The sequence below is a fragment of the Anomalospiza imberbis genome, chromosome 20 (assembly GCF_031753505.1).
Source record: "Anomalospiza imberbis isolate Cuckoo-Finch-1a 21T00152 chromosome 20, ASM3175350v1, whole genome shotgun sequence".
Classification (NCBI taxonomy): Eukaryota; Metazoa; Chordata; class Aves; order Passeriformes; family Viduidae; genus Anomalospiza; species Anomalospiza imberbis.
The window spans coordinates 7,525,384-7,550,642 of record NC_089700.1 but is presented as its reverse complement, the minus strand read 5'-3'; the positions used below and the strand labels follow the sequence as shown (position 1 = coordinate 7,550,642).

Here is a 25,259-nt window from a genome sequence, read left to right as displayed (position 1 = left end):
TCCCAAGGATCTCCCAGGGGCTGTGGGCAGGATGGGGACAGCTTTGGGTCTGCTGCCCCTGCCCAGGCACCACCCGGCCGGGACTGGCTTTGTGCCCAGCTCAGCCAGCCCCGTGTCTGCTCTGGACTGCACCTCCTGACCTCCAGCACCAGCAAAAACATCCCCGTGGCAGGGATCTGCCCTGCTTAGCTGGGTTTAGACAGGCACGTCTCTAGGTGGGTCTGACATCTATGTCCTGCTGGCATTCAAGCGTTCCAAAACCACCCTGGCTCCCAAGCTGAGCTCGCTGGGTAAGTCAGTGGCTGGGGAGCCTCCATTGCTGGCAGAGAAAGACTGGGAGGTGAGAGGGATGCTGGGGAGAACAAGAGGGTCATAGTGAGCACAGGTGAGTGCTCAAAGATATTTGCAAGCTTCACCTGCCTTTGAAGTCCTGCTGCCTTATCCTCCCCTGTCCCTGAGGCCCTGGCTCCTGATTTATTGGGTTCCTGGAGCAGAGGCACCTAAATTAGCTCCAGCTTCAAAGAGCCAGGAGAGGAGAAGGGCAATAGACAAATAACCCCCCACTAATTGTGGCTATTATCAAACATGAGCTGGGATGGTCAGATAGGAAGGGATGGATCAAGGAGGGAGGGACATGTTCTCCCAGGGCTCTGCTTTTGCACCAGACACCCCAACAATTTGTCAGAACCACTCCTGGGCCATTTTTCAAAGCCTTGATCCTTGCACAGGAAGGCATTTAGCAACTGCTCGCTGACGAGATGATGGGCAAACACACGTGGCTGTCCTCCACTGCTCGGAGGTTGGGGACCTGGCCCTGCCCATGGCCTCCGGACCTGCTGCACCTGGCCAGCCCCTCATCCCATCAGCTCGGGGATGCAGGAAACAAGGAGCTGCTTTCAGCACCGTCTTCCCCAAGTTAAGTGGCGGGCAGGCCCGGGAGCGCCGGCCCAGACAGCTCTGCCCCCAGGCTGCTGGGAAGGGACAGGAAGGCTCTGGAGGCAGGTAGCACTTTAGCTCTTTTATCACCTGCCCCGATCCCCCCTGCCACATTCTTGCTTCCTGCTCCGCAGGGCAGAGGCGTGCCAAGCCCTGCACATTCCTGCAGGGGTCTGCTCCTGCTCAGGCCCTACCTCCCCCTGTCCCCACGGATGCTCTCAGCTCACCAGGACTGGGTCTTCTCCTGTCCCCAAGCACAAGACTTGCTGCTTTCCTCAGTAATGGCACCATTTTGTGCTTCAGTTTCCCTTAGCTGAGAAATAACAGCGGTGCTCAGGACCCGTGAGCAGGGGCAAGGAAGAGCCAGGGTGGTGATGCCCCACCAGGGCACCACGGAGAGCCCTGGGATGACCTGTCCCAGGGTAAGCCACCAGCCTGCCCGGCAGAGGAGAGGGCAGAGCAGCGTGGGGGAACTCCTGCAGTGCCCAGATTCTCAGCAGACACTAGAACAACGTGTGCTTGATGGAGGTGCTTTTCTCGGGGGCCTGTGAGCATCGCACCAGAAGCTCTGGGCACCCCAGCGCTGGTGCCTCACGCTCAGAGCAGGGGGCAGGCAGGGCTCTCTCCCTGTGCCTCACCTGCGGCAGGTGAGGAGGGTCGGGGCAGCCACGTGACGAGCCCTGCTGAAGGTTTTTAGAGGCGGCTGCCTGTCCCTGGAGGAGTGTCACCCACACCTCCCAGGAGGCAGGATCACAGCAGCTCCTCTCCCGCTCCCCCTCGCCGCTGCCATGGCCGGAGTAGCCATGGGGAAAGGGGGGCCAGAGCCCGACAGCTCCGAGGAGGAGTTGGAAGCGAGGGACGCATCCCAGGCGTGCTACAGGCAGGGTTTGTGGGTCTCCCAAGGCAGGGAAGCAGACGCCAACCCGGGGGACACGGAAGGGATGAAGGTGAGGAAGAGGAGCAGGCCGGTGCGCTCCAAGGCCAGGAGGATGGCTGCCAACGTCAGAGAGCGTAAGAGGATTCTGGACTACAACCAAGCCTTCAACGCCCTGCGGCTGGCCCTCAAGCACGACCTCGGTGGCAAAAGGCTTTCTAAAATCGCAACCCTCCGGCGAGCCATCAACAGGATCACGGCTCTGTCGCTGTCCCTGCACGGCGCCGGGTGCTGCTGGCCCTGTGCCCACTCCGAGTGCCGCGCCCAGGCCGGGGTCCCTGCGCAGGAGTCGGGGGTGAAGGGCAGCCGCCCCCAGCTGCCCTGGGAGCCCGTTTCTGCAGGGACACGGTGCCCTCCGTCCCCTCTCTGCGCTGCGTTTTCCCCTCAGAGGCAGCTCCATCACTACGAGAGCCCGAAGGAGAATCGCCCCGTGCCCAGCCCCGCCTGTTGCTCCGGCGGGATCCCGCACCCCGCGCTCCGCGGCGCCGGCCAGCAGCGACTCACGGGCAGCCTGCAAGAGCCCCTGGCCGGGGCGGTCCCCTGGCAGCTGGGCTACTGCCAGGGCTGGGGCCACCAGCAGTGCCTCCCCATGCACTGACCTGCAGGGCTGGGGCGGCAGGGCGGTGCCGGGAAGGTGACGGAGCCGTGGGACAAGTGGGGGAGCGGGAAGGGACTGCTGGGTGAGGGAGAGAAGCGCTGCTGGATGTGCAGCTCAGCTGCGATGCTGGCGGGCTCAGAGAGCCCCCGACACGCTGTACAGGACCCTGCTGCTTGTCTCCCCTCTGCGGGAAAACTGCGGAAAGGTGGGAAGTCCTCTGGAAGTGCCGGCTCTGTGTTTCTTGTCGCGAGGTCTCACCGCTGCTGATCGCCACTGTTATTTATTCTCTCTTGCTTGCTCTGCGAGAAAACACGAGTTACAAACCCAGCAGCAGGGCAGTGGCTGTTAATATGTGTGGGATGGACAGATGGGCCGTGGGGATCACGCTAAAGCCCCTGGCTGGCGGGAGGCTCTGGCTGCCGCCGGTGAAGGAGGGGAGCAGGAGCAGGGAAAGGTTACTGCCCTGGGACTTTTGACGCTAAGCTCATTGGTACAGACGTTTGTGCCTGGCAGATTTGCGAGGCCGGGAGGGGAGACAGATGTCTGCTTTCATAAAAGCCACCCATCCGATTGCGGTTTCCTTCTGGTCCCAGTGAAGTGGCTCTGTTGGGACAGGCCAATAGCGCACTCCCGGCCAAGTCCCGTGGAGGGGAGGAAGGGGGAATTTTACTGAAAAGATCCCTTTTGTCCCTTCCCTCTGGCTTGGAGAGCTTGGACCAGCTGCAAGGGCTCCCTCCTGCCCAAGGCTCAGCAAACTGGAATTGCTGCAGGAATCAGGCAGGGATTTACAGCCACACACATCACAGCTGGCAGGTTTTTGGACAGGACATTTGCACCGTGTGATTCCCACAGTGCTGAGCCCTGCAGAGCTCCTCCAGCCCCTCTGCTCCCACCCCAGTGCCACCAACATTCCAGGGGCAGTCTGAGCTCTCTCCCTTCCCGGGAACATATGCTGGAACAACCATCCCAACATCCTGCTGTTGAGTACCAGGATCTCCTCCTCCTTCCTTAATCCCTGGTGGGACAAGGGAGCTGGTCCGGGAGCAGAGGAAAAATGGTGGCAGCCAGGAGAGAGAGCTCTTTGCTCAGCAAAGGAGCTTCTTTAAAATGCTGATGGTGTGAGGCATCCTGGCTTCAGCCTCTGACAGGTGCTCCCCTCGCCAGAAGAAGGCCTGCAGCCACATCCTCTGGAGGAATCCTGCTTCTCCCTACAGCCTTGGGTGGCTCTCCCTGCTCTGGCTCTCCCTGGAGCAGTGCATGGCCCTGCCCTGCCCTGTCAGCAGCCATCACACGGGGAGTGAGAGCCCAGCAACAACAGCATTCAAAGAATGTTTCAGTGACACTCTAACTCAGGCAGGAACCCTTCTCCCTCCTCCCGAATTTGCATCTCCCTGCTTTTCCCACACCAGCTTTGGTGGTCAGCTGAAGTGAGGCAGATGGAAACAGATGGTCACAGAGGCAGGAGTGGAAGGGAAGCAAAACCCCGTGAGACCCCCCGACCAGGGCCACCCCACTGCTTTCAGTTCCACATTCACAAACTGCGGCTCCTAATTCTAATTGGAGGCTGCAGGATGGGATAAAGCACTGGGCAGCAGGTCCCGGCTGGCAGAAGGCTCTTTGGGCACCTCTCGGGGAGGCAGAAGGTGCTGGGTGTGCCCCGTAGATGGCACTCACTGCCAGGGAAACCCCTGGCAAATTTGGAACTGAAGCACAATACACAATGGATGGAAAACATCCATTTTTTTCCGGGCATCCAGGCTCTGAGGATTGTTTTAACCGTCCCTCCTGCCCCTCACATCATCCCTGCTCCCAAGGATGGAGAAGATGTAACTCACTGCGCCAGCACGCTTTCTGCTTTGCAGGTCCTGTGTAGGGGCACGGTATGCCACTGATCTGGTGTCCCTGTCCCCAGCTGTGGTGTCACCACGGTCACAGCGAGGGCAGGGCGAGCTCAGCACAGCGTGCCCAGAGCCTCCCCCAACCCTGTGCCCGGGAACGATGCTTTCCCAGAGAGGCTGGAGCCAGAGGTGCCACCGGGCACCCACACACTGCCCAGACCCCGTCACCCTCCGGGCAGCCCTGCCCAGACCCAGGGCAGCTCCAGCCCCTCTCCGCAGCGATGAGGGGCTCGTGGGTCTGCTCCGTGTCGCATGCCCCCCACCTGCCTGGGGAAAGGCTGGCAGCCAGCAGGGACAGCAGGGCTGCGTGTACCCCGCACGGCGCTGCCCTCGGCATCCCCCGCACCTCCGGGGCTGGAGGCGGCCCCGAGCCCCGCCGGCACGGGCGGAGCCCGGTCGGGGCCGGGCTCTCACGTACCGCTGCAGCGGAGCAGAGCCCGTGGGAGCCCCTGGGAAGAGCTGGGGGTCGGTGGGGCGGGACGGAGCCTTGGGCTGGGCTCGGCTGCAGGCGGCGGGGACTCCCCGGCTCTCCCACCGCTCCGCCCCGCCCCGCCGCATCCCCGCCAGCATCCCCGGGGGCCGCGGCGCCGCACGCAGCGGCTCGGGCGGAGGCAGAGCGCGGTAAGGGGGCGAGGAGAGGGGGGCCGGGGACACCCCGGGGGCGGTCCGCGGCCCCGATCCTGCCCCGGGGGCCGAGCCGGAGGAGGGGCCAGCCCGGCTCGGCCTCCCGCGGGGCGGCGGGCCCCGGGCGCAGAGCGGCGGCGGCGGGGCGCTGCCGGAGCCCGCTCCGCCGGGCCATGGCCAGCACCGGCTCCGCGCCCGGGGGCGCGGGCCCGGGCTCGGGCACGGCGCTGCCCACCCGCTTCCAGGAGACAGAGAAGCTGCTGTCGGCCACGGAGGGCCGGGAGGAGAAGGGCCTCCGCGGCTCCAAATCCTTCACGGCAGCCTTGCCCGGCGAGACGGAGCGCAACGGGCACGGGCTCGGCTACAAGTCGGTGTCGGTCGGGCACCTGGAGGCGCCGCCGCTGTCGCCGTCCCGGCTGAGCCTGGGCAGAGCCTCGTCCACGGCCACCAGCACGGCGGCCCCGGAGCAGGGCCGCCCTCGGGACTACCTGGTGCTCGCCATCTTCTCGTGCTTCTGCCCCGTCTGGCCCATCAACATCGTGGCCCTCGTCTTCTCCATCATGGTGAGTGCGGGACCCGCCGGGCGCACGGACCCGCCCGGTTCGCCTCCGGCTTCCCCCGCCGCCGCCCCGACGGCCGCCCCGGAGCTGTCCGCGGTGCTGCACCCCCGGCACCGGCACCGGGGCGCGGCGGGCCGGGAGGAGCCCGCTCCGCTCCCGCAGCGCTCGGCCGGGGACTCGGCCGGGCTGTGCCGCCCCGCTCGGCTCCCGCAGCGCGCTCCGGTGCGGGTCCGGGGGGCGCGGGCGGGCGGAGGCGGGCGGGGAGCGGCACCGAGCCCGGGGCAGCGCGCGGGGAGGCGGCGGGATGGAGATGGAAAAGGAGGCGGCGGGATGGAGATGGAGAGGGGGGTGGGATTCCAGGGCAGGGCTCCGGGAAGCGCGGTGGCTCCGGGAAGCGCGGTCCCTGCCGCCAGGCAGCGGTCCAGAACCACTCGGCGGGCTTCCCCGGGAAGGAGCTGCGGGGCGAAGCACTGACGAGGGATCTCCCTCCGCCCCTCCGAGCCCAGCCCTGCAGCACTGGGGAGACCCTGGCTGGAGGCTGGTGCCTGCCCTCAGGCACTTCAAAGGGACAGGCTGCACCTGCAGCTCCTTTAGTCGCCCTGGAGAAGCAATTTTCCTCCATTAAACATCCCCCACACCTCGGCAAAAACACCAAGAGCCGAGCTGGGGAGAATGAAGCCAGCCCGGCCTCCCACCCATCTCGGGTACAGGTGGCTCAGCACAGCCCTACAAGCACAGCCACCCCCCTCCCCAGCAGATGCTGCTCTCTTGTACACACCCAGCACCTTCTACGCCTTTGATTTGCAACAAAGGCAAACCTTTTCTTTGAAAATCAGCTCCATTACCTGCTTACCACACAGAAATACACTGAGGGGCACCTGCAGCCAGCACTTCCCCCCAAAACCACCAACAACTTGAAGGCAGGCACGGGCACTTGCCACAAAAAGCCCTCTAGGGAGACCAATTTCCATTTTGAGGAGGAATCATCGTTTCTGCCAGTGCCAGCTGTCATCTGCGTAGTACAGTTGTGTGGCACAGCCTGTTTAGGCAGCATCCAGGGAAGGCAGCCAGCCTTCTTTGGCTTTGCACTGCAAGGAGAGGGAAAGCAGCTGGGTATTGCACATCCATGGTAATAAACAAGGTCTCTCACGGGGATTTTCCAGCCACATTAGCCTTCATGCAAAACAGATCCTCCAACTGTCCCTTGCAGGCGTCAGAGCCTCCAGGGTGGTGGGGGTGTGCCTTGGGCCACACGAGCCCCGTGGGGAAGAGTTAACAGTGGAAAAAGAGCAGGAGTTGGTTCATCCTGCCAGGCAGAGAGGGACTGGGGTGTGGTGACTCACACCCAAGGGGAGGCAGGACCAGCAAGGCAGTAAGATTATTGCTTATTGCCCTCTGCTTCCGAGGGCATCGGCAGCACTGCCCAGGGCTCATCCAGAGCTGGGGAAGGGGAGGCAGAAGGTGCATTCAGCTGAGCTTGTTCTCCAGGACAAGGTTAATGGCACAAACGGCACATTAGTAGCCAGTGCACATCCTCTGGCCCCTGCACAGTGGCCCCTGCACTCTCTGTCCCGTGGTTTAATTAATTATTACAGCCCTTTCTAGTCCCGGCCCTGCCTGCACCATCACCTCCTCCACACAACCACCTGCCAGCCAGGGACCTCCACAGGCACCAGCAGAGCAGGATGAGGAGTGATCCATCCTCCCTCCCCGAGGAGCCAGGGAACATCTGGCTGGGTCCTCCTGCCAGCAGGAGCAGCTCTCAGGGCACGGGTTGATGTTTCACCTGCTTACAGCAGGGAGGAACTGAGCTCCCCGTGACCCCCCAGGCTCAGGTCTTCTTCAGAGTGAAGCCCAGGTGTGCCTGATCATGCACAGATCTGAGCAGGAACCAGGTTTTTGTGATTCCCATCGCCTGGGGAAATAGGAGAACCTTTCCACAATGTGCTGACATTCCTTTAGCTCTGCAATTGTGCTTTTCTTTCACGAGTCAAAGCTTTTGCACATGAAAGCTTTTTTTTTTCCTGGGTAATAAGCAGCGTCCAGAGAGGAAAGTAAATGAATGCTTTTGAGCTTAGTGTCTCATAAATCATTTTTTCAAAAGCTGCTCTCAGATCCCAGCAGGGCCTATGGCCAGAGGTGGAAAAAAAACTCTGCTCTAGCCCCCCCAGCCTATTCCTGCTAACGCTGGTTTTGTGGAAATTAATTACCTGGAGGCTTCTCCACAGACTCTTGGATGTGTTTTCCCAACAAGTGATGATCTGGCTGTTCTAAAGGGTTCAGGTCACTCCCCAAGAGAGAGGGCGGGACTGGTGGACAAGGATGTGTCCATCCCCTGTGATCCATCTTCTGGGAGTGCAGGGCAGGGCTGGCTACCACACACCCACCCTGCATTCCTGCTGTGAATCCTTTCCTCTTCCCACCAAAGTGCAGCCACTTTGGGGGAAGAAGCAGAGGAGCCCCATCCCAGAGTACAAAACTCCAAATAAAGGAAGGGAAATGGAAAAACCCAGCCATAACCACCACATAATAACATCAAGGGCAGTTCTGCTCATCACTTGGTATCCAAAATAAGTTCTGCCATTGCCAAAAGATGTGGGAGAAGTCAGACTATCCTCACCCATGACAGTCATCTGTCTCACTCTGGAGTTGACTGATACCTCTCCTGGAATGTTTCCTTCAACAAAACCACCACGTGTCCAGGATTAATGATTTATTCTGAGTAATTGGTGGACAGCAGCAGAGAGCATCCAAAGCCAGCTCATAAACTGGGAAAGATGGCAGGAAAGAGGATGGGATGATTTGTCTTCCCCATCCCTGGGTATTTCCTAGCACAGGAAAGTAATTGCCTTCATTTGCAACAAGGCCACTTAGGGAAAAAACCCATTTGGAGCAGTAACTGGAAGAGATAGCAGTGGGAAACAGGTGAAATTAATAACTCCTGAGTCACCCAGCCTTACCTGGCCCATGGCTGCTGCAGAACAGCACCCACTCCCCAGGTCCTGCAGATTTTCCAGCTCTGGGCTGGAGCAGGGAGTCCCTTGGCACTCACACAGTGACTCACTCCCCCAGAGCCCTCAAGCCTTTTGGAGATGTTCTGCCTTGGTGAGCCTCGATTAATAAACAAGATGTTAATGTTTTTATGTGGAAAGCAAAACAGGGGATTAGTGATACTAGAGAGCTATAATCAAACTGTTCCACACTGATTAATAATATATGTACAGTACCAAATTCTTGCTAAACACCCCATGCCAATGCTGATGTGTTTCTCATAATTGTTGAGGATAAATGAGCAGTACACACTTCCAGAAGCTGTAGTGATAAATATATTGAATCCCTTAGCCTATGTATTTTGCCTTGAAGACAGCTAAAACTGCAAATTTCACTGCGATCTGACCCACGCCCTGCCAAAATATTACACTTGCTACAAAAACCAGAGACTGAAAAACCAGATTCCCAGAGCTGGAGCTGTCAGTGAGCAGGGCAGGGATCCTGTCGATCCCTGGGCTCCTGCATCCTCCCCATCTCTCACCACCAACCCATGAGGCTTCATTTTGTCACCTCCTGTTCTGGGATGAAAATAGCTCTTGGCTGCATCCCATCGCTTTCAGAGCGGGTCTGGCAAAGCTGCTGGTGAGACCAGGAGGAGCAAGGTCCTGAGCACTCCTGGTGTCACTGGTGGGGACAGTGCGGCTCCTGAGTGGGGCAGGACGTTGGCAGGGGGGCAGAGGAAGCAGCCACCCGCCTGTTTGAGGCTCTGCTGTGTTATTTTCGTGGTGACACAAACTCAAAGGAGCACATGGAAACATCCAAAGCTGCGTTTTTCCTACAGAGCAGCTGCCCATGCACAGCCTGGGCTGGGGATGTTTTGGTGCTGCCAAGAGGCAGTGGAATTAAAGCAGGATGAATGGGAAATGGGGCAGTAAGATCAAGTATTGGTTCAGATTCTCTGTGATGTTTCATGATTATTTTTGGAGCTGGACTAGACCTCCCTGCTTTTATTTTTATTTTTATTTTTATTTTTATTTTTATTTTTATTTTTATTTTTATTTTTATTTTTTAACATGAGGAAGGGGATCGTTTCCATCACAGCTATTTCTGAGATACACATTTTTTGAAAGGAAACTGAGATTGCTTTAATCCATGTCCACGTTTAACTCTTTTTAACTAGTACACTTGGGTTTTTTTAACTGAGAATTTCCCCAGCTTTAGCAGCCATGCTCCAAAGGGAGGAGCTGTCACACAGCACAGGGCTGTGGGAGCTGCTGGCCCCACAGCTTGGCCCAGATCCCCCTTTTCTCCTCCAAGACAGCTTGGCTGAACATGGATGGGCCAGGGAAAGAAGCCTTTAACCCATGTTAAAATGTTAAATACATAAAAGCAGCCCCAAAGGAGGAGTATTTGCTTCAAAGCAGTTACATCATCAATAAAACCCCATTCCCAGTGAAGTTTAGGGGGATTTTGCCCAACTCCTCCACTGGATTAAGGATTCTTGGCTCCCTTCTCCCCTATCCCACCTTGCTTCTCTTTCCCCTCACTCCAAACTTTCCCAACCAGGTGAAAATGGCACCAACAGGCCTTAAAACCCCTTACCCACTTTTCCTCCCTCCAAAGCCCCTTCCCAATGGGTTTTGGGGGCAGCAGAAGGGCACTGCACGAATCTGGGGAGGCTTTTTGGTCCCAAGGGCCGGGCTGGCAGCAAACTCTGATGCACGGTGAGTAATTCCACCACAAGACCTCTCACAGCTGCCCTTCTGCTAAGTGCTGGGTGCTCCCCCAGCCAAGGGCAGGACGCCCAGGACATCCTTTCCAGCAGGATCAGGAGGCCCTGCCCCCAGCAGCGATGCTTCTCCCTCACCGGGAATCCTCACTTTTTGCTTGGGAACCAAGTGATTGCCAATTAAAGGAGCAGGAAAGAAAATGGGGCTCAGTTTGGGGCTCTAGAGCCAGGGAGTCACCCCTAGAGCTGCTGCCTCTCTCAAGGGTCTCATTTTGTGTCTCCCCAGTCGAGGAACAGTGGCCAGCAAGGGGACACAGACGGCGCCCGGCGGCTCGGACGCATGGCCAGGCTGCTCAGCATCGTCTCCATCGTGCTGGGGACCATCATCATCGTGCTCTACATTTCACTCAGCGTCAGAGGTAACCCTTCCTTCTCCTTCCCTCAGCCCAGCTCCAGCAGGAGCCTCACCTGGCTCCCAGCTCCAGCCCAGGGGAGAGGAGAGACCTGCCCCTCATTCCCAGCCTAAGTGCGGTGGGAGGGCGCTGACCCCAGCTTGGTTTGACCATCACCAGCTGCACACACACACATAAAGAACACCTCAGAGAACGGGCTCCTTCCCGTAGAAACACACACTGCCCACATGACCAGCATGGAAAGCCCTCCCTGAGCTGTCCAAAGGGCCCTGGTGACCACACAAGGTCTCCCTGGTGAAAGGTCCCTCCCTGGCAAAGCCTGTGGTTGGGTTTAGAAGAGTGGAGTGCTGTAAAAACAGAAAGCTTTCGGGACACAAATCAACCTGCCCAGAAATACAATCCCAAAATGTCTTGGGAACCTCCCAGACACAACCCCACCTGCCAAACCAGCATGACCAGCACAGCTCAGGCAAACAGGGACCTCAGAAACACCCAAAGGCCAAGCCAGGAGCGTAAGGGGAACATCTGTTGACTGCTGGAAGCTGCCCTGAGCCACTCTTTCTTTTACAGTTTCCTAGAAGACGTTTCAGCATGCAAATACCTTGAAGAGGAGGAAGACAACTTTCCTTTTGGGGTTTTTACTTTCAGCCTTGCAACAAAACAAAAAATTGTCACAGTGTAGGTGGGCAGCCCTAGACAGTCTGCTCTGGAGCGCCGTCAGAAGGAACGCATGCTTCGATTCACCGCCTTTGGGAATGAGCCTGTGCGAGAGATGGGATAAAAATCACCCTGAGTAGCAATGGGAGAGGCCACACAGAGAGGAGAAGGGGGAAATCCACTACCTCATTCCCCTCCAGCAGAACTCACGGAGTGGGGAGACAACTAAAGTGCAAGAGGAGGAGAGAGTCTCCAGAAGGAAGCTGGTTTTGGAAGGAAAATACAAGGCGAGAACGGGACGTTTTGAGGAGTCCTCCTGAGAATTCTGGCACAAGTCACTTGATTTTTGGGGGGTTGTTGGTTTTTAAATCGTCAAATTCTCTGTCTCTACAAAAACAAAACAAAACAAAGCTCAAACTGCCATCAGGAGCTGAGAGCTGTTCCACAGAGGAGGAGGGAGAGCGGAGCTGCAGCAGGACCACGGCTCTGCTCCGAACGAAACGCAGCCGCCAAAGCTGGAGGATGTGGTGGGTGCTTTTGTATTTTTGATGAAAAAAAAAGAAAAAAAAAAAAGAAAAAAAAAAGAGACAATGACCATTTGCATGCCTTTGGGAATGTTCTCCATGTCTGTTCCTACAAGCTCTTTTATCACTTAGGGCAGATCTCAGAGCTGGCAGAGGAGGATGTTGCTGCATGAGAACCCCAGACTCCTCCTCACCCCCATCCCATGGTGGGCTTTTTAAAGGAAGGCAAAATCAGGCGTTCCCTGTGAACCCACACATTTCTCTGTGCACCCAAAGGATGGTTGGCACCCCTGGCACTGAGACAAGAGCCTGGTTAATGCCCAGCAGCAGCACCAAGGCACGGAGAGCCCCTTCTAGCCACTGACACCCCGATGTCACAGCACGTCCGTCACGCAGAGGCTTCAGCGTGATCCAGCCCCCAGCACTGCCAGTGCTCATCCCCCCGACCCTCTGAGGCTTCAGCTTAGGGCCTTCCAGGAGATTTTCAGGGCCATGAAGGAGTTTTAGACTCCTGCTCCTCTCCTTGCACCCCTCACACAGCTCTTCTGCAGCTCTGAAAATCTCCGGTGTCCCCGGAGCTGCCTGGGGTCAGTTCCTCGAGTTGTTGTATTGTTTTTTAACGTTTTGTATTTAACACAACAAGAAAACAGACTCTGCTCCTCCCACTCTGTCTGTAGGTACCCCAGGCCCTGCCAGGTCTTCCACAGCACACTTCCCTCAGCCCATCCCCGTGGGACCCAATCCCCCCACGCTCCCTGGAGGCTCTAACCAGCCCCAGCCCTTCTCCTCCCCGCTCTCCCCTCATTGCTCTGGGGACTTCCTGGGGTTGGCCCTCTACCCACCCAGCCAGACTATGCAAAGCTCCATTGCCTGTTGTTTCAGCCAGGCTTTGTGACTTCTGGCCACGTGCACTGGCTCCCTGAGTCTTTGATCCAAACTTTGGGGACACACGACCAAGAGCTGCACTGCCCGACCTTTCTGTTGTCTCCAGCTGACAACCTGTGACCTAAAAGCAGGGACTGACTGAGAAATGTTGTCCTGCAGGGCACTTCTGCTCCCTAACACCAATCTCCTGAAAAACACCCCAAATTTAGAGCAAATTCATTGCTTCCCAGGGCTTGTCTACATGGAGAATCCACTAAAAGAAACCTCATAACATGGCAACTGCTTGGCACTGACTCCTTCCCTGGGCTCTGAGTGGGCACATGGGTTAGCACAGGGTAGGGGTGAAGTGTAAATCCACGCTGTAGTTACTCTGTAGTAGCTAATGTGCAAAGCCACGGGCATCTCTGTGAAAATTCTCCTGTCACCTTTTTGATTGCTCCTCTTTCAAGTGGTTTTTTCCTCTAGATGTTGTTTGAATCCAGGGGGTGAGAAAGCCAAATCCCCCAGACACGCTGTCAATATTTTTCTCTCCTCTGAAAGGGATGCCAGGGGCTCACAGCAATAGCACATCACTACAGCACTTTCTCGGGCTCCATTCCCATCCACCCCTTTGCCAGCACTCCATCACAAACTGCTGGCATCTAAAATGGACCAAATCTGCAATTTTTCTTTTGCAATTTATCTTTTGTGAGTTCAGCAAACAGGCACTGCTGAGCATTGATGGGTGGGAGCTCCCTCCTCCATCCTCTGTCCAGGAGCTGCATCTTTTCCTCCTGAGCCCTTCAGAAACCCTCCCTTGGATGTTCAAACTTTCACCTTATGGCTACTGAAATCCCATCAAATCCCCCAAATGTTTCCTTCTTTAACTCTTGGACTCAAGAGCTGCTTGCTGGGGGACACGTGGGGTTTTTTTTGGAGCTACATAAGGGCAGTGCTGCCTGTCCCTGCATCTCCTGCCCTCTGCCCTTGGAGCTGCTGGAATTCAGCTGATGGGAAGAGCCCAGGAAGCTCCTCCTTGAGCAGGAAGGGCCCTTTTTCAGGGAAAAGTGCTGGAGGGAGTTATAGGACTTGAGAGCACTGAACGTTTATTAAGTAAGGATTTAAATGCTCTTTTATCATTATATAAAGCCTTTCATCTAAAGTGCTTCTCTGCATCCAAAGGATTAAACCCTGCCACCCCCCACGAGGTGGGTTCACATTACTGCTCTAATTGCAGGGATGGCAAATGCTCAGGCACTGAGCAGCTCCCAAACCAACCCCCTTTCCTTCCTTCTCCTTAAACAGAACCAGGTATGAGCACAGATTCCCTTGGAATCTGGTTTGGTTTTTTTTCAGTGGGATCTAGACAAACTGGGCCCCAGTGTGGCTCCAAATGGGATTCCTGCAGCCAGAGGAAAGAGGGGGCTTTGTGAGGCAGCTGCAGTGCTCCTTGCCAGGAGAAGTCCCAGGCCAGGCCAGCACAGAGCAGAGGAGGTACCAGGATTCCCCTGGATGCAGGAGAAGGCAGAAGATTTCCCCAAAAAGCCCAGGGTGATGATGCCTCCTGTCTCGTTGGACAGCTCGGGTGATGCTTCTCACCTCACTATTAAGTATAACAAAAGAGAAGAACTAAGACACTTGAATTCCTTGCATTCTAAAAATCTTCCTGAAGAGATACAATTGTACTGCACCCTTGAAATCAGCTTTTTTTGGTTTTTTTTCTTATCCTGCATTTAAATCCAGAGGAAACCCTCTACAGTTATCCCTGGCAAAATATTTACTCTGCTTGTAACCTGCCCCTCCAATGCTGGAGGAATAAACTCTGCAGGGACACCCACAAAGTCCCTTCTCCCTGCTCCCCCATCAACTTCTCCCCACATTTTGCAGCCTGTTTTGCAAAGGTTTTGCCACTTTGCTCTCCCCATCCCCACGGTTTTATCCCAGCTCAGCTCCCTCTTTGGCTCTTTTTGGGTGGAATTTGCTCATATTTGTGAAGGAGGAGGCTGCAGAGCCCCCAGCCCGTGGCACACACTCACCTGAGCAGGGTTTCAGTGAGGTTGATGATGGCAGAACTTCACCCTGAGGCCACCAGGCACAGTCACCCCCAGGGAACCCTCCTTAACTCAGCTTTTGGCACACAGGAGGGCAACCACAAAAGCTGTGCCATGAGCCCTTTCCTCCCAAGCCCCACCAAGCAGCCCCGTTCCTTACCCCCAGCTCTTTTCCACCTGCTGCAGCCTCCTCTGAGCACACACATCAGAAATCTTCGTGTTTGCAACTAAAACAGGCACGAAATCCTCAGGCTCTGGCCAACTTTTCCCCCCTGGTGAAGGAAAGGTGAGAGCACGGTGACAATCCAGCCCTACCTGCCAGGGAAGCTGAGCTGGTGGGAGGAGAGCTCTGAAGGGATGGAGAAGGTGGGAAATGCCTCTAAATGTGAGCTGGAGTGGGAGTTACAATCGACAAGTCCTGGTGGGATGGAAATCCAGGGGAAGGAGCCTCGCAGCAGAGCGTGGGGCTGCTGGCACCTCCCTGGCACTGCTGTCCCTGGGCTTCTTTGCCAGGATTTGGGGCAGAGCTGGGCTCTGTGGGGTGGCTGGCTGCTGGATTGAAGCTTTAAGCTGAACCAGCAACAAGCTTGGCTTGGTTTTGTGGCAGCCCCTCGCGGGATGCAGCGACCCAGGGTCAGGAAAGGTCTGCCCGAGTCAGTGGGGTCACAGCAGCACCCTGCAGACACCAAAGGGATCTGAGCACCACCAGGGGAAAGCAAGCCACCAAAGGACTTCAAAGTTTGCTGTGTTAAGGATGGGTTTGCTTTTTCTGGCTGGCGTTTCACCCTGTTCCAGTTTCCTCCTCTGTCCCTGCTCTTTGCTGGTTTTGCCACGCTGTCTCCTCAGCATCCCCAGAGCTCTGCCTCCCTCCCTCTGCCCCTCCTTTCACCCGGACAGGTCTTGCTGCAATGGGATCTCATCTCTGGGCTCTGCTGGAAGGGGGCAGGGAGGGCAGGGAGCTCTGACCCGGCTCCAGATTTCTCCATGTAGACAAGGGGAGCAGCTCCTGCCTTTTCTAGAAAATGGAATCTCCATTTCTGTCCATTCTGAGCCCAGGCAGAGGCTGCAAAAGGCACCCGCTGGGCTGGCCCCACCCTTGCCCTGTCGCTTTGTTATTCGTCACAGAACCACAGCCAGGGTTGCCCTTTAAGCTGAAATTATTCAGATTTAAGCTCGTTTTCCTTTCAGTATACAGCCTTTAATTTTGGCAAAAAACAGTTGGGTTTGGATTGAAAAACTCCCCTGCTTGGGCACAAGCCAAGGGGGCGTGGGGGGGAGAGCAGCCTTTTCAAAGTGGGAATATTTGTAAAGCATTTGCTGACACCAGTAGGTAGCAAAATTCCAACCTATAAATACCCATCCAGCATAAGAAACATCAGAAAGGGAACGTGTGCAGGATTCACCAAGGCAGCCCTGATACCACCTGGGAGCCCTTAGAAGGTGCCAGGACTTGATCCTTGGCATGGAAGTGCAGGGTCCATCCCCCCTCTGGGAGAGCCACAGCTCACACACAGCATGAACACACCAGGAATTGCAGCTGGGTGCTTCTCTTTGCTGACAAATGTTTCTTTTTCTGCAGGATGGTATGGTATATCTTATATACTTTCTTTGTATTTCTTGGCATGAGAAAAAAAAAATTAAAATGTAACATGCATGGTCAAAGCTGAACTGGTTTCCTCTGTCTAAATGAGAAAAAAAAATATCCAAGCTACTCATTCAGCAATTGCTTCACACTCTGAGAGCAACCAGTTGGTATTTTGGGTGCAGTGGGCTGCAAATAATATGTACAGGCAAAGAGTAAAGAAAACAGCACAAGTCAGAGCAGGGAGAGGTGCAGACAGAGCAGCCTTGTGCTGGTTTTAACCAAAAACACTTCCCAGGAGTTTTTCCAGGCAGACTGGAAGGCTGCTGACTGTCACAGCCCCCTGGGTCACCAGCAGGGTTTATTTGTGTTAATTGGTCAGTCAGGGTGGCTGATCCTCACTGAAGCTGAGGTGTACAACTTCACTCAGCTGCATCCCAGAGCTCTCCTCTCACTGCCCATCCCTGGCATCCCCTGGCAAGGAGAGGCAGCCCAGCTTCCACCCCAGCCCAGCCTGGAGAGCCTGCAGGAGAACTGCCCGTCCCACCCTGCAAACTGTCCCCTGTGCAGGCTCCGGGGCAGGGTGGGACTCGAGGAGCTGGCACAGTCCCACAGCTGCCCCAGGACAGCTCCTCCCTCTCCCAGCCAGGGCAGTGCCACCAGCACCAGCAGGGATGCAAGCTGAGCCTTGCAGGCCCCTGCTGTCAGGCACAGCACTTCCACTTCCACCCATGCCTGCGATGGAAGGACACAGAGGTAAATCCTGCAGCGCGGATCAGCAACAAACGGGCTCAGTGGCCCTGCCTGGAGCACATCCTGCTGGGGTCCCTCAGGCAGGGCATGTCCGGCGTGAGGGGTCTGGGACTCCCAGAGCCACCCAAAAACTCAGCAGCAAACAGTGGAGCAGATCCAGGGCTGGACTTGCTGTGGGCACCTTTAGGAAGTGTTTACAGCTGGGGGGTGAACAAACCCACCCCTGTGATCCAAACCCCTCTGCTGTGACCATCTTTGGCCTGCCTGTCCTCTTCACGCTGACAAACTTGCCCTTCCGTAAGGATGCAAGCTGTAGGGTTTGGGGCACTGAAAAATGAACGAACAGTAAGAACCTCATAGGTACTCAAAGCCAGAGAGGATGGAGATTAAATGTTTGTGAGCTCATGAAAAACAGAAGTGTTATCCTCATGAGCATCTCAGACACTAATCCAAGGAACAGGAACTAGTTCTTCTAGATCAGCTGCTGCCCACAACACAAAGCCCAGCCTCTGTAAGTCAGGCTCAACAGTGGATCTGTCCCTGAGGTTTCCTATGGATCAGGCACCAAGCATTGCCCAGGGAGACAGAGCTGCTCCACAGCCCCCACCACACCAGCACCGTGCTCAGCCTTCCTGTTCACCCCACAGCCCTCCTCCTACACTGCATTATCCCCCTCCCCAGCTCTGCAGCTCACTGCGCTATTTTGAACAAATTAAACCATTTTCTTTAGTGCATCCATTCCCTGTTGCTTTGAAAACTGCAAGTCTAATTAGATCTGCTGGTTCTTAGTCCTAAACACCCTCCCCTTGTAACAGCACCTAAACCAGTGCTCTTGATGTTCAGCTTCACATCCCAGGGCTCAGAGAGCAGCTGCTGAAACCTCTCAGGGCCATCAGCCAGGGTGAATTACTCACAGCCATGCAGGTCCAAGCTGACACCACACTTCAGCTACTCCTGTTTTACACCAAGGCTGGGTTTGCACAAAGCCTCTGTTACTCAGCCACAGCATCTCCCCGCTGCCTCTGCCCACCCAGCAGAGCCAGAGGCATCACTGTCTGCACGAGGGCTTTGGCAGCATAGCTGGGATTACAGGACAGGTCTGAAGAGCCACATTTATTTGTCCTGATGGAGACACAAAATGTAGATGTTTGGAAAGCCCAGTGTAAATTACTGCCCATGATTCAGCAAAGCAAAGAGGGTTCGTGTTGGTGCTACCTGTGAGCAACAAAAGGCAGAGAGGGGTCTTGGTGGGGACAGCTTTGAAGGAGCAGATGCCATTTGCATCCCAGCACAGGATGTCTGAGGCTGCTTCAAACCATCTTCAGCCCTCTTTGTGCATTGCCGAAAGAATTCAGCAAGCCAGAAGACTGAGCAGAAAAAAGCATTAAAATAAAAAAAATAAAAAAGCAATGGCTTTGTCCTGGAGGAGGAGGAGGAGGATTTGAATCACACAGAAAGCCCCACACCGTGGAGAGATTCCCCTCCAGTGGTGAGATTCCCCCCGAGCATCCTGACCATGTCACCAGATGCAGTCCCAGACTTCAAAGGCCGCCGCCGCCAGCCCGGGCTCTGATGTTTCACTGAAGACAAGGCAGGGCCGAGTTCTTCAGCTCCTGTTTTATTAATACCCTGCTCTGATGGGCTCATGTATAATAGATTCACACAGGAACAGCAAGAGGTTCATGTCCAATTTCCACGTTGCATACGTTCTCTGCTGAGCACTATGGGCTCTCCCTTCATCTCCCAGTGCTTGTCTTCACTGATGAATTTGCCTGAATTTGGGGTTCAGGCAAAGGACAGAAAGTTGGCCACCAGCTCCTCAACCAGTTCCCATGACTTTGTTCCAGTCAGGAGCTAGGAATTAAAAACACAAGGAAAACATTTCCATTTTCTGGCTGGCCCCTAATGCTGGCTGCTGTTGAGAATAAGCAGCTCAGGGATTCCTTGGGCTCTCAGAGCCTCTCAGGAAGTCATTTGGGAGGTGATGGAGCCCTGGGCTCAGCAGCCACAGGAGGAGAGCCCAGGGCTGCAGAGACACTTTGTGATGAGCAGCACATGAACATCCTGGCTCCGGTGTGCAGAGGTGCAGCCCTCAGCATTGGGCCAAAAAGAACAGATTGCACCCCAAATTCTCCCTGCTCACAGAACAGCTCCTTAGCTGCAGAGATTTTAAAAATATGAAATTTAGATGTATTGTGGACATCTTCAATGAGCTCACCAAACACACTCCTGGTAGACAACAACAAAAGAGCAGAGAAAAAAAGAATTTGCCTTGTGAGGTCGCAGAAAGGCTCCATCTCCCTGTTTCCCTAGCCAGATCCAGCCTTTCCTCTGCAGACAGGAGCTGTTCTGCAGCTCTGCACGCTGCATCCAGCCCAAAGCTGTCACTGCTCCCCTGCAAACACAGTGGGAGTGACACAGCCACAGCTCCACATGCCCCCAGAGCCCTTGGACCAGGAGTACAGCTCAGCATGGAACCAGTGGGGCTGGAAAACCCCTCTGAGATCATCCAACCCAGCATTGCCACGCTCACCACTAAACCACGTCCCCAGGTGCCTTTGAGCCTCCCAGGGATGGGGATTCCACATGATCCCACATGGTGGAGGTTTCTGTCACATCTCAGAGTAATTTTTTAGTCAGACAAGCCAAGTTTGGTAGACTTTGCAGAAGCTTGGGTTAAGGTGGTGAGGATTTAGGATTTATGTGTTGGAGGAGAGCCTGGCATGCCCAGGTTAAGTGGGAATTGCACCAGCAGATCTGCTTTAAATGAGGACTTTTGCTTTATGGTGGTTGATGCTGGATCCTTTAGAAGATGAAACATCTTAGGACACCTAAAATAGAGAAATGGGGATTTCTCCATGAGCTCAGCTACCTCGTTTATGGGCTAAAAAAGCCCAACCAACTGACAACTGCTGGCCCTCATTGTTTCCAGCTTAGCTGTGATGTGAGATGCTATTCTTGGTCAAGAGCTGCCAATGCTTCTGAAGCTTGTGAAGTTGTTTGCTTTAATAGCACACAGCGTGAAGCAAAGCAAAGACTTCCCAGCAAAATGCTCCTTCTGCTGAGCTCGCTGCACCTCGCTGCCTGCGGGAAATGTTTAATTACAGACTGCGGATTCCAAAGCCTTTTCTTCCAATTATTTGATCTCAGGTACAATTTCATAAAACCCGTGTTTCATCCTCCTTCCCAGCAAGGATCAATGCAGATGGATCATTTAATCAACTCCAAATGGGCAGAAAAATAACCCAGTCCCTGCCACCCTGTGCTGTCATTCCTCACTGGTCTGGAGCAGCCAGCCCAGGTATGCAGCAAACAACAGTAAAACAGAAGGAGCTCTGTCTTTAAAGCAATGCTCTATTTCTACCTTGATTTTTGACTGCAAAGCAGAGTGGGTATAAGCTGAATTGTCCTAAAAAACGAATTAACAGCTCTTCTTCCCCTGCCCAGAGCTCCCAGACCACCAGCACTCACCTCCCAGGGGCACCACAACTGCAGAGGGAGCTTGGCTGCTGAGTTAAGGAACCCCATTTCCTGAGGAGGAGTGGAGAGGCTCATTCCCCTGGGATGTGGTTGTGGTTAGTCCTGAGGATGCTGGTGGTGCTGCAGGATGGCCAACACTTGCCTGCCTGCCACGGCAAAGCTGACTCCAGGAACTCAGGTTTTCCAAGACCAAACACACAAACACACACACACCTGAGTGAATGGAAAGGATCCAAATTCCAAAATCCCCACAGCAGAATCCCTCCTTTGCCCTCACAGAGTGGCACAACTCGATCTGAAGTCACCCTGAACTATTACAAGAACTGATCATCCCACTACGTTTGTTGGTTTTTATTTTAAACCAATTTCATCTAAGCCAGAGCGTAGGCTTGGAAATTATTTACAAACATTTGCTGAAATGTTTGGAAACACAGGAAGAGCTGGCCAGCAGATCCTGCTGTAAGGAACACACAGCCTGGAGGTGCAGCTGCTCCCAGCACAAAGACCTATTTGTGCAGAGAGGGCAGACACACACCAGGAATGGTCCCTGCAGGAGCCCGAGCCCCCTCCTGCCTCTTTCCAAACTTATTTCTTTACATAAGCACTGCATGCTTTTATAGACCTGAGTCACAAACCTCCCCACCTCAGTAATATTTTGAAGTAAATTTAGCCTTGGTGATACATGCCTGACCTAGAGGGAACTGCATTTATAGCAGCAGGGAAATATCCACATATCCCCCCTCCTGCACTGGGGTGTTGTCCCACATCAAGGCTGAACAAGCCCCAGGATCATTCCAGCCTCCCCTGACACTGAAAGTGGGGGACACTCAAAGGACCCCACCAGGTTCCCACCCATCTCCAGTGGGGACAAGGTCCTTGCATGGTCCAGTCGCTTTTTAATGTAATAAATTGTGGTTTGTGTGTTAAAGCTGGACCTGCCGGGGCCACCTGATCAGCACTTTCCCAGCTACTCACAATTTCTTTTTACACCTGCAACATTCCTGAGCATCCTGCAGAGCCTTTAGAAAAGGCTCCCTTTAAAAACCTGACGTTTCAGCAGCATTTCAGCCTGGAAGAAGCCAGCTCAGCACAGGTCTGGAGCTGGAGGGCTCTGTAGCAGATGACATGCCCAGGCACAGGCACCACGAACATCTTGGGGAAGTTTCCACTGTACAGCTGGCAGCTCAACGGGGCTTTGCAACCTGCAGAGAGGAGCTTCTATTTTCAGTGCAGCTTTAGAAAGACAAAAGATGAAGAATATTGTCCCCACTTCCAAGAACTCTGCATCAGATGGAGGGGTATGGGCAAGGGAGATAAGAAATAGAACATTGAAACCTTCCCTGTTTACAGCGTTTGTGGGAGAGCCCCACGCTGTGCTCGTGCACCTCAGTGGTTATCAATGAATTTCCTTCAGGTTTGCCTTTGATTGATAAGCTCCAGTCACCCTGGACAACCCTTCTGGAGATCAAAGGACGGATTTTAAAGAAAGAAACGAAAATTATGAAACCGAAAAAGAAATCCATGTGCTCGAAATGTCTACGTGAAGCCGAACACCCAGGAATGAAGGGAGGAGAATTGGATGGGCAGTGCAGTGAGCAGACAAAGCAACACAAGATGTAAGATCTGAACAGCCACGACGGCAGGAGACCTCTCCAAATCCACAGGGTGCCAGAAATCAAGACAACCAGAAAACAACCCGCAATGAGAGGATGGCAGATGCTGCTTCAGGGGTGCAGAGGCTCTGATTTACAGCCAGGCTCCTCCCGCCTCACTCGGAGCGCTCCGGAATCTGGGTTAGCAAAGCCTCAGGGTCCCATTAGGAACAAAGAACACGGGAAGGGCTGCGACAGGCGAGGATGGAGCAGGGAAGAGCTGCAGCACACGCTCCAGCGGCCCCGGCAGCTTGGGAAGAAGGGGAAGATGAAGGCGACAGCAGGCTCCGAGTGCTTAATGAGCACAGCCCCGCTGCCAAGGCACGGGCGCTGGCAGCACAGCTTTTCTACCTGGAGATGGTGGACGAGAGGCTGGCATTCGGGAAATGGGAATAGCAACTGTAAACAGTGAGGTTTTCTATTAAAACACTCCAAAATCAAGTGCACGGCGCTGTACACCGCCCGCGTTCGCTGAAAGGGAGGAAACAAAGGCACTCGTGTGAATTTCTGATGCAGGGCTCGGCTCCCTTTCAGCAGGAAACCTGCTGGGGGAATGGCAGCGGGGCTGAGGGAGCAGAGCACGGCTCATCCATAATGCAGGAACACCCGCTGTGCCGAGCCCGCCAGGAAGGACAGCACCTCTCAGGATGAACAGCACTGCTCTGGGAGGCGGATGGTTAAAAATATATATCCTATGCCTGTGCCACTATAAATTATTGACTGCACAGGCAGCAGGAAAAAAAGGATTCAGTGCCATTAATAATTTATCTTCTAATCCAAACGAAGATGGAATTTTATGCACCACTTATTACCAGCGCCGCAACTGGAAAAACTCACTGCACTTCCCACTGTCTGGAACCAGAACTGCCTTTCCATTTTCAAAAGTTTTTTTGAAGTTTCTCCTTTAGCTTGAGACATACAGTCAAAGCCTTCCCTTGGGAGAGCACCTGGTCACTCCTGAATATTTAGCAGGCATTAAGGATACAGAGATGTATCTCTGCTTTAAGCAGTGTTTAGAGGCACAGCACGACAGCTCTGCAAGGAGAAATCCCTCTCTTCACTCCCAGCCTCATGCACAGACAGGTATCACAATGCCAGGCAGCTCTGCTGCTCTCAGAGTACCAATCTGGAGAGGCACTGAAGGATTCAGCATTGACTGCAAAAGCACCAGGCACAGGCGGATCCTTCAGGCACGACACTGGAACACCTCAGGGAGGTGGACCAGAGCACAGTGGTGCTGGAAAACCACAGGGTAAGAGTCCCCTCTGTCCTGAAGACAGCAATTCACCGAGAGAGATCTTCCTTTTTACCACTTACCTCTAAAGAAAACCATCCCTGTTCCACCTGGTGAACAGCAGGGAAAACCACCACGAGTCTGATCAGCCCGCTCCCAGGTAGGAGATGAGTCCAGGACTGCACATGCAGGCAGAAGGAACACAGCCCCCCAAACCATTTTGGGTCAGAAAAGGCTCCATCACGTCTGATATTCGATATAAAACCTGAGAACACACAGATTTGTATGTCCAAGAACAATTCCAAAGGGGTGAGATTAATCCTCTCGGCATCCTCCCTGAAGTTCAGGTAGGGAAAGATTTTCAATGGGAGAAAGAACCAAGCACCTTGCTTAGAATTCTAATTTATTATTAAATTACATATCAAAGCCTTTTTTTTTTATTTAATACATACAGAGAATGCACAATAGGTGAGAACAAAAATAATTACAGTTACAATAGAAGTTTCAAGAACGTGTATGAAAAGAAAAAAATAAAAGAAAGTGCAATCAGAAACTCATTTACAAGGTATGGGATGTTTTGTGAGAAAGGGCTTTGTTTTGGGTGTAGAGTGTTTATTTAACTGCTTTCCTCACTCAGTACCACACAGACCAACAGCTGCTTCTGTACTCTGAACTAAAACATCACCACTGGTTCAAATGTGCAGTGCCAGGAGAGGTGCAGGGCACAGAGGGGACTGGCAGATGTAACCCGGAACGTGGCTCACTGTGTCTCCCACTGCAGTCTCCTGTCCTGCACATTCCACAATCCAATTCTGTGATAAGGAATTTCAGAACCATTTCCTCCTTCAGCACTGACAGCTGTTACCCTCTCCTTCCTGTCTCAAATGAAAGCTTTGGGACAAAACCAGTAAAAATAGGAAAAGGTTATGCCTCAAGTGATCTCGGGAAACAAGTTGCTACATTTAGAGAGTTAAAACTCTCATTTAGTCGTGACTAAATGAGCTGCACCATCAAAAGTGGTGGAGCAGCCTCAGCTCACTGTGCAGCAGCTCTGGGAAAGCAGCACCTCAGGGGACACAGCAGGACAGCAGTGAACAATTCACCTGACACTTTCACATCACCTAAAAATCTACTTCTGCTCTTTAATTTTCAACATCCAGCAAGGAACTGACTCTTCTCACATTAATCTTAAGACAGTGCAACAGAAGGATTTCTGAACTACAAATGAAAATCTGAGTTGATTACTCAGTAATCCAGCAGTAATTTATATCCCACTTTGATATGCAAATCTCCTGAAATTAATACTGGTTAAGAAAAAAAGTGTTTCCCAGGAAGGTCAAAGGCCTGGCACCGCCCTGGGGAGAAGCTGCAGCTGTGGACACAGCTCTGGGTGTTGTCCAAATGCCATTGCTCTGCTGTAGCAACCAGAGCCTGAAGATTGATAAAAAGGTAAAAAATAATCTAAAGAACAGGGATAAAAATATTCCCACCTGTCTGAAGTGTGGCATCAGCGTTACCAACACAATCCTTTGTGTTCCAGTGCCTGGCCAGGTTTGAAGAAGCTGCTTATCTGGCAGGAAGAACGAAGCAGAAATTGAGAAAGTGTGTCTGTGTGTGTGAAACGTCCTGGAGAAACACCCTGGATTTCCCCCCTTCATTGCAGTGCTCAGCAATGATTTTCTTAGCACGCTTCTGCTGGGTTGAGTTAGGAAACCGCCACTTTGGCAGGAATTGCAGGAATGAGACTTCTTTAACCACATCTTTTTTTCCTCAGAGCAG

General features: G+C 54.0%; 2 protein-coding genes across 2 annotated transcripts; both read left to right on the top strand.

The window, feature by feature from the left end:
* The first annotated feature begins 1,641 nt into the window (after positions 1–1,641).
* On the top strand, positions 1,642–2,468 carry BHLHA9 (basic helix-loop-helix family member a9). The gene has a single exon (XM_068210030.1). It carries the CDS (start codon positions 1,725–1,727, stop codon positions 2,466–2,468), a length of 744 nt encoding a protein of 247 aa, XP_068066131.1. The 5' UTR covers positions 1,642–1,724.
* A 2,556-nt stretch (positions 2,469–5,024) lies between these two features.
* Positions 5,025–12,003, top strand: TRARG1 (trafficking regulator of GLUT4 (SLC2A4) 1). The gene is made up of 3 exons (XM_068210521.1): positions 5,025–5,553; positions 10,557–10,689; positions 11,254–12,003. Exons 1-3 carry the CDS (start codon positions 5,164–5,166, stop codon positions 11,259–11,261), a joined length of 531 nt encoding a protein of 176 aa, XP_068066622.1. The 5' UTR covers positions 5,025–5,163; the 3' UTR covers positions 11,262–12,003.
* Positions 12,004–25,259: the final 13,256 nt, after the last annotated feature.

Excerpts from the sequence above, each read along its gene's own strand:
- BHLHA9 (XM_068210030.1), top strand. The coding sequence starts at position 1,725 with ATGGCCGGAGTAGCCATGGGGAAAGGGGGGCCAGAGCCCGACAGCTCC.
- TRARG1 (XM_068210521.1), top strand. The coding sequence starts at position 5,164 with ATGGCCAGCACCGGCTCCGCGCCCGGGGGCGCGGGCCCGGGCTCGGGC. Across the intron at positions 5,554-10,556 it reads CCCTCGTCTTCTCCATCATG|TCGAGGAACAGTGGCCAGCA; the intron begins GTGAGTGCGGGA and ends GTGTCTCCCCAG.